Source organism: Nuphar pumila, unplaced genomic scaffold (genome assembly GCF_984573655.1).
Source record: "Nuphar pumila unplaced genomic scaffold, dmNupPumi1.hap1.1 HAP1_SCAFFOLD_796, whole genome shotgun sequence".
Taxonomy (NCBI): Eukaryota; Viridiplantae; Streptophyta; class Magnoliopsida; order Nymphaeales; family Nymphaeaceae; genus Nuphar; species Nuphar pumila.
The window spans coordinates 24,155-32,676 of record NW_028323494.1 but is presented as its reverse complement, the minus strand read 5'-3'; the positions used below and the strand labels follow the sequence as shown (position 1 = coordinate 32,676).

Below are 8,522 nucleotides of genomic sequence, written 5' to 3'. Positions count from 1 at the left end.
GCGACTCCAAGCACTACTTGGGAATCAGTGCTAGCATTCCCTGTCTTCCGCTCGATTGATAACTTTTTACAGACTGCTTCCGCCACTAGCATCACCCACATGCTACCCTCGCATCCCCAGTATTACTAAACAGCAACCACCTCATGGCCTACACCACTGCTAGCTAATCCACATTATTTTCTTCTGCCGCCTTTGTAATCAATATTCAATAGAAAGTGGAGCCACTTCTGCGCTTGCACTTTCATAGACAAGGTTGCAAATAGATCCACACCGTAATCGTCGGCCGTACTCCTCCTCTTCCTCTTCGTCGTCAAGTTCGATGTTTGCGCTGCTGGCCCCCGTGCCTTGTTTAAGCACCAAAAAATTGTCATCATCCTCTGCCTCCTCCTCCGAGCTGTGCTCCCCTGAATCAGCTCGTGCCCCCTGCATGAATCTCACCGCTGATGATTCACATGCAACGTCCGATACCTACTCAAGCCCTGCTACAAATTCAGGTACTTCGGTAGGACACCGATAATGAAACACCACTATCTTTGGGCCATAGTCTGGCCCAACGCGGTGCCCCCCATAGTCTGGCCCAACGCAGTACTCCCACGCCCGATAATCCCGGAAAGACAACATCAATCGGCGGAGGTATGGCACCTGCACTCATGCATCATTGTGAGCTGGAGCAATGAGAGAAGCCTTGCAGCAATACCCCTGAAGAGAATGGAAGTTCTTATCGACTATCTTTGGTTTAGTCAACTTGTCAGTCAAGAGTCAGATGAGCCGAGAGTGGAGCATTGCTGATGCTCACAGTAGGCCTGTACAAAGCGTTTGCTGGCTGCACAATTTTGGGTCAAAGCCTACACAAGAGACAGACACATAGAGACAGACAATCAGCATTTTTGGTACCACCCATACGCTTCTGTAGCTCAGAACACGTCCACAACAGTGTTGGCTCGCCTCAATTGTCAAGCACATTTTGTTTGACAAAACAATCAATCAGTTGCAATTCACGCCATGTCTGCTCCGCCCATATACAGACCTACGTGTGTTCATGTATTTTGTGTCCATTCTGCTGCTTTTCCTCACAACTTTTGCCGTGTCGCAGGGTTGCGACACGGCAAGGGCAGGGTTGGCGCGAATGTCGTGACGTGATTCGTTCACATGTGGTGCTGCCTCGTGGGAACGGAACGCGTGGCAACCATGCCAAGTCACATACACATGTTGTGTAAGCCTCGATTGCCGCTTTGTTGAGCTTGGAGCACAAGCTCACAGGCACACGTAGATACAGGGACGAGGGCGAGCTCACACGCCGAAGTCCAAGCAAACTAAACAAAAGTGTACTGCAACAGCTCAGACCGCGTAGCGGTCAAGAGCCTTGCAGGCTCATCACAATGTGTAGGTGAGCGAGTGTGTAATTGATGCCCATGGACAGTATCATTGCGCCTGGACGCCTCCTGAGTCGACTCAACTCCAGCAGGAGATAATCGCGACGGTTTACAAATCGTGTCTCAGCGCCAGCTCATCGACGACCCAGAATGAAAACGCACCTCTTCGTTCTCGTCGTTGACGCCCCCATCGTTCACATGATCCTCATCCCCATCACCCCCCTCCGAGGCGTCGCCAAGGTCGCCTTCCACAGCAACGCCCTTGCTCACGGACTTTTGAGCCGCGACTTTCGCATGCCGTTCGGCAAATCGTAGCCTCGGGGCCGTCGGCAGACCCAAGCTATACGCAAACTCAGCCGCATCGAGCTTCAGGATGTCAAAAACTACCTTGTTCGGGTTGAGAAAGACGCTCTTGAAGTACGAAACAAACGCCCCTTGGGCGGTGACCTTTAGGTCATCGCTCTTAGCCAGGAGCGCGGTCAATGCGGGTGTCACCGGGGTGAGCTTCTTCAGGTCAAAGGTGCGCTTTTGGACTGGAACCTTTGCCTCTTGCAGCGCTTCCAGCATGGCTTCTTCCGAGGGCAGCAGAAATAGGAGCCCCTCGCCAGCTGCACGGTCATATTCGTGAGTGGTACGTATGGAAAATGAGAGGGTGAATGCATGCGGTTCGACGGTATTCGCGATGCAGCATCATAACAGAATCAATAACAAATCATAACAGCGCATTTGGGCAATTGTGACATCGAACTGACATCCAATAGCCCAAGCATTGGACTTTGCATCAACGTCGCCCAACACGCTATCTCTGTCCCAAAATAATTCATGTATTTCTTGGCATCTGGACCACATAAATCTGCCTGGCGAACACTGATGCGAGCAGCAGCGTGCCTGACCGGAAGCGAGCAGTGCGGCCAACACGATGGATGTAAGCTTGTACGTCCTCGGGACAGTCCGCTTGGACGACCCAGTCGACGTCGGCAAAGTCCAGCCCTCGAGCAGCGATGTCGGTGGCGAGCAGCACCATGCTGGTGGCTTCGTTGAAGTCGTAGAATACCTCCATTCGCTTCATCTGCTTCATGTGGCCATGCAGCATCTTGATCGGTACGCCTGGTCGAAGCTTCTTAAACGCCTCGTACGCAAACTTGACCTGCAAGTCGGCAGCAGGGTCATAAATGAATAAATTAATCCATCGAGAACCATGCCATTTCTCCTTGCGCCGTGAAACATGGCAAGAGAGACGTACCCAGGGGGTTGGTCATGGGCCCATTCCCAACCTGTCCTTGCCGATGATGTACGTTACAAAACCACCGCATCCATGTGAGCTTTGGCAATGCATGATGATCATGATGCATCTGTAAACCATTCGAGCACTTGGACGAGTCTTAAGGTGGGAACCAGGAAAATTTATATCACAGCTCGAGGTACCATGCAGACCCAAGAAATCACTGAATACCTAGCACAGTTGGTTGCATTCATCATGCGATGTTCGCCGAAGGGGTCCAGGTCCCACCACAAGCCTTGGTGGGACCTGGACCCCGACGCCGCAGACTTGTCCGCCAACCTGCAGGTGATGAGCAACTTGGCAGTGGACGGGCAACACCTTAATAAGGTGAAGGCATCAACACCACATAACAATACACTGTCTATAAAAATCCCGGGCTTCCTGAGCTTCACTGCATCTCTGGCAACTGCAGATCAGGGTCGGTTGTCAAATGGTCATATGCCAACAAGCTAATCTTCATATTCTCGAGCACAATACTGCCGCATCCACATGGAATAAATAACTAAACTTTGTACGCCCGCCACCACGCAGGCGCTGAAACGGACGAGAACACCACAAGCTTGTCTCGTGCCAAGTGGGGCATCCAAATGGGCTTTGATGCCTTGCATGGTTTTTGAGTGGGGCCCACCTGCTTGCACGTGGATAGGAACACGATGGTTTTCTGCTTCTGGTGCGTCTTCATGAAGAACCACAGCAGGTCCATCTTCTGATGCAGCTCGCACACAACGTACGCTTGCCGCAGCTTGTGGGGAGTGGCAACCTCTGCGTCGGCGTGCACTGCCACATACTCCGGATCCACAAGACTCAGACGCGCCAAGTCGCTCACTCTGCACGCACTCACTCACGGTCAGCCTCGTGCGTCAGGGCCTGACTCACTCAACGTCGTCTTGATGCTTCACGGTCTGACTCAGTCTCGATCAGCCTCACGCGCCAGGGTCTGACGCACTCACGGTCGTCTTGGTGCTTCATAGGCGTAGTGTGGACCTGGCGTGATTCGCAATTGTCTTCTTTTGCTTTTCTTCACGGTCTGACTCGCTCACGGTTGGCCTTGCCAGGGTCCGACTGAGTCACGGTGACGACCATGCTTCATGCCACACCACCTAGACCAGGGGGAAGCCCACGAGCAGCAAACTCACCGAGCGACAGACAGCCTCTGCCCAGGCGCCCTCCGCAGGCTCAAGTTCGAAAATTCGTTGTTGTTGTTGTTGTTGTTGTTTGTAAAAGCAAATTACAACACCTGTGGGACCAGTTGAGGGACCTCGCAGCCAGCCTGGGACTGGCTCCCGGCCCAAGTTGGGGCAGCCAACCCCAGTAACCTAACCCCCCTCCTCTCCCCATGTCCTCAGCAGCAGGCTTCAATGCACAAGTGACGAACCCGTGGACACCTCGGCACACCTGCCACAGCTCCTGTGGACACCCGGCCTGGCATGATTCGCGCTTGTTTCTCATTGCTTTTTCTTTTCCCTCCCACCCCAGTACGGGACCCCAACACATCAGGTCTACTATATTTTCTTGTTTTCCTAGTTTTCCTTCCATATTCATTGGATCCGTCTGAACCGAGTCCAGCTGATGATGCAGCTCAGACACCCGAGCTCCTTCATGCCAAATTTGCTTTTGACAAATCGAACCGATAGAGTGTTTTCCCAGTAGGTGTTCCTCCAAGGTGCTGATCTTGGCATCAGGATGTCGTCCAGGTACACCGTGACCGTGCCCTGCTGGATGAGATCCCCAAATAGGTTGGTCATCATTGCTGTCCGTGGCTGAAGCGTCTATGAGTCCCCGGGGAATCGCCTTGTACTCAAGTAGCCCCTGCGGGATATTTAACGCGATGAAGTGCCTGTCCTCCATCTGCATGCAGACCTGCTAGCATCCTTTCAGCAGGTCGAGGCTGCTGAAGAACTGTTTGCTCTTAACCTTTGGGTATAGGTCCTCTGGACAGGGAGTATACGCCCCGTTCCGTGACTGCGTTGAGGCTGCGATAGCCAATGCACATTCGGAGGGTTCTGTCAAGTTTGAATGTGAACAGAATCGCCACGGGGAGCACCAATTCTGTTCACACTCGGACGGAACGCTACGCATGTGCATTGATTATCTGGGCGTGAATGCGATCACGGAGCGGGAGGCACCCACTACCCAAAGCGGAGGATCTCTACTCGAAGGTCAAGGGCAAGAAGACCTTCAGCAGCTTCGACCTGCTGAAAGGTTACTGGCAAATCGGCTCCAGCCAAAGGACAGACACCTCACCGGGTCACCACCACACACGGGCTATTTTACTGCAAGGTACTTACTGCCCATGGGCCTCAACAACGCTTTTGCCACATTCCAGCGAATGATGAACAACAACTTCAGGGACCTCATCCAACAGGGCACAATCATGGTACGACGTTCTAGTCGACATCCTGTTCATGGCCAACTCCCTGGAAGAGCACGGCCATGTCATGCGAAACGTTCTACAACGCCTAGCGGAAAAGCCCCTGTCGGTCAGCTCCGACAAGTGCAACTTCGGCATGAAGGAGCTCAACTTCCTGGGATTCATCATCAGCGGGGACTTAGTGTGCACGACCGAAAGAAAACGCACAGCGGTACGCGGCTTGTCAGCGCCTACCACGATACAGCACTCAGAAGCTTCCTCGGACTCGCCAACTTCATGCAATGAGGATGGTGTGTCTGTTTCCAACACCAACGCATCCACTTGGACACTGGCAATGCAATGAAGCAAATTCCATACACTGGTTCGAGAGCGAGCCCAACAAGGATCACAGCAGAGTACATGAGGAAGGAGGCCTCAGAAGAAGCAGGAGCTCTCCGGACGTAGGGAAACACACTTCTTGGACTGAGTAGCGCTGAACAGAAGGGTGTGGCGCTCGCGAGGCAGGTTGTCCAGGATGGCGTCCATGCAGGCGCTGAAGCCCATGTCCATGCAACGGTCCGCTTCGTCCAAGACAAGAACCTGGACGTTGCCACAGTCAAAGGCGGGAGTCTCGTCCATGTGCTGGAGAAGTCTCCCAGGGGTGCACACCAGGATATTCATACCTGTACACGAGGGCGCTTTTCACATCTACTTGTTACACAGATAGACAAAAAATTCTCACCACAAGCGTGTCACGTCCGTGCTGTCGCTAAATGCTCAAACAAAATCAGCAGAAAATGCCTGTTTCAAATGTGCCTGTCCCAAATCTCGGGAATTTCACTATGTAATTTCTAAGGTCCATAAACGTCCATAATACTCATGATTTGGTATACCTGTGGTTGCATGGTTTGACAATTTCAATATTAGCATGTTGAACAATTGCATGGTTTCACAATTTCAATATATATTAGCATGTTGGAATAATTAGCGGTGATACAATTCCATCAACCAACCTGCTCGGGGAGGATCGGTTGTTATATCAACCACTTCGCTTACATCACCTCGTACAGCAGCAGCAAGAAGAAGCAGCAGACGCAGCAGCTCCTTGCTTGGTTGCTGTGCATACTGAGGGAGTTGACCAACATGCCCAAGGTGTTGCGTGCTGTTCTGAAGGACTTGCATCCCAGTCCCTAGCTATTCATACCGGCTGCCTGATGTAACCCGCATCTATTCCCACCCCATCCCATTCACATGTTCCTCCACTTCCACACCGTTTCCCGCCGTACTTCCCGTGGTAGTACGCGTGCGTCCCAGTTTTCATGGCTGGATCTCATGCATCCTGCCTCTCACGCGCATCTTACCTGAAATGATGCTGCCATCGTTTCACCTTTGCATTTCCCGTGCCATGGAGCTTGTAGTGCGAGATACTTGTGAGACGTTTGTGCGTGGTGCGCCTCTGCAAGATACTGTGAGCTTGTCGCTCGAGATACGTGTGAGATACCTGTGAGTGGTGTGCCTCAACATACCTGTGTGCGTAGTGAGTGTTAACATGTGGAGTGCACCTACATTGTATGTGCTGTGATGCCTAATACCCTTCACCAGAGTAGCGTCTTCCAATAGTCAGATGTTAAGCAGTGGAGCTGGTGAGTGGTGCAGACACTCCACGTGCTCCAACTCGAGCGGGCAGCAGTGTTGCCACTTGAATACTCGGCAATTGGGGAGCACCAGCCACAGCACGCTCGAGCTGTGATGTGTGGGTTGTTTCAGGGGCTTTCGAGTGCTTTCATTGGCTAGATAGTCATGGGGTTTTCAGGGGTTGGATGTATGACCGGTCTGCTGGCAGCATGAGTGATCACTTCGATGTGACGGCCATATTGATGCCCACACAACCTGTGGGATACTTTGATTCCCTCTGGTGAAGGTCAAGATGTAGCCTATAACAGGGAGGGCGAAAAGTGTTGTGACGCCAGGCGACCCGGACAGGTTTCAACCTTGCCCAAGGGGCTCTCCAGACGCCAATCACATCATGAATCATCGATTGATAGGCTGCCGGCCTCTGTCGACTTAAAGGATTGGCTCTATATCACACGTCTGTCTCGCCAGTAGAATGGAACGCACTCCCAACGAGGGTTTTCTCCTCCTTCACGTCCTTCCCACCGATAAGCAGGCCTGCACTGAGTTCATGGAAGGCGCCAACCTTGCGCAGCTCGTCGAAGATCTGGAGTGCAAGTTCACGGGTGGGCGACAGAATGAGCGCCCCTAGGCCATCGAAGCCAGTCCACCTGGCCCGGTACAATGTCTCCAAAACCTGCAAAAATTGTTCGTTTGAGATCACTTGCACGAACGATTCCTCCACGTCCTCCCTGAAAGATTCGAAGCAGCGAACAGGATGGTGCCGGTGATGGCATGTGCATAGCAACGGCTGAGCAGTTCAGACTTGTTCCTTGTGCAAGTGATGTCATGAGAGCTGCCAGCGCTGCCAGAGGCAAACGACATTCAGACTGCACTTGTAGACTTGTAATAAGAAAACGTTTTACTGAATCACTGGAACGCGCGAACAGTGCTCGTGACCCCCTCCAATGATGTCGCGCTACTTGATAGGGTATCATGATGATGAGGTATCATGATGTTTACAGGGTTCCGGAGGTCATACAAACGCTTTGCTGCGGTTTCATACATGCGTGAAGCAGCTGAACGATTGTGATTAGCATATAATCCCCGTATTGATGGACACCGTTTCAAAAGCGGAGGACGCACAGGTATGATGAAGGCCAGTGTCTTGCCTGACCCTGTTTTGGCAGCTCCCAGAATGTCCCTTCCGCAGAGAGCGTGAGGCAAAGCTGCTCTTTGAATTGCAGTCAGTTCAACAAACTTACACTTCTTGAGCCCCTTCTTCGTGTGCTTTGACAATGGCAGGTCGTCGAATTTGTACACGCCACCATAGCATGGAGGTTCAGGCTTCATCTTCAGAGGATTACTTCCTGGCGGGGGGGGCACCAGCCTTCAGCACACTCTCAAGCTCCTCAATTTCCTGTAGATCCAGCTGTGCGCGCGAAGGCTGCCGTTTGTACACGGGCTTGGGGCCACGTTTGTGTTTAGAAGCCATGTTGGGTATGCTGTTTGAGTAGGCAATGAACAGTACGATACGCTGTCACAATCTCAACAATGTTATACTAACTCGTTGGGAAATGGAACTCGCTCATGGCGCTCTGCGGCATACTTTGGCATGATAAGTGCTCCGAAGCCGAGAACGCGAACACATGGGCATCGAAAGCGTGCGTATATTCTTTACTACCAGTTCGTTGATTAGGCTCCTTGAACGCATGCTTCTAGATTCCTTTCAAACGATATATTCAAAGGCTGCGCTTGGAGCTATCTGCAAACACTATCTTATCACAGTTAGGGGTGAAACATTCATTCCCCCAGGATGGTCCGATGGGTGCAGCATCTACACAAGTGCTGAGTTCAGCCTTGCTTCTCGCTATCTTCAACTGCAATACCCTGTGTTTACAATGGA

General features: G+C 52.0%; 1 protein-coding gene across 1 annotated transcript; it reads right to left on the bottom strand.

Moving 5' to 3' along the window:
* Nucleotides 1-752: 752 nt before the first annotated feature.
* On the bottom strand, nt 753-7,969 carry LOC149809749 (DEAD-box ATP-dependent RNA helicase 32-like). The gene is made up of 7 exons (XM_089994630.1): nt 7,763-7,969; nt 7,124-7,313; nt 5,481-5,688; nt 3,284-3,482; nt 2,262-2,520; nt 1,536-1,981; nt 753-845 (listed from the first exon to the last, which is right to left on the bottom strand). Exons 1-7 carry the CDS (start codon nt 7,967-7,969, stop codon nt 753-755), a joined length of 1,602 nt encoding a protein of 533 aa, XP_089850756.1.
* Between the last annotated feature and the right edge of the window lie 553 nt (nt 7,970-8,522).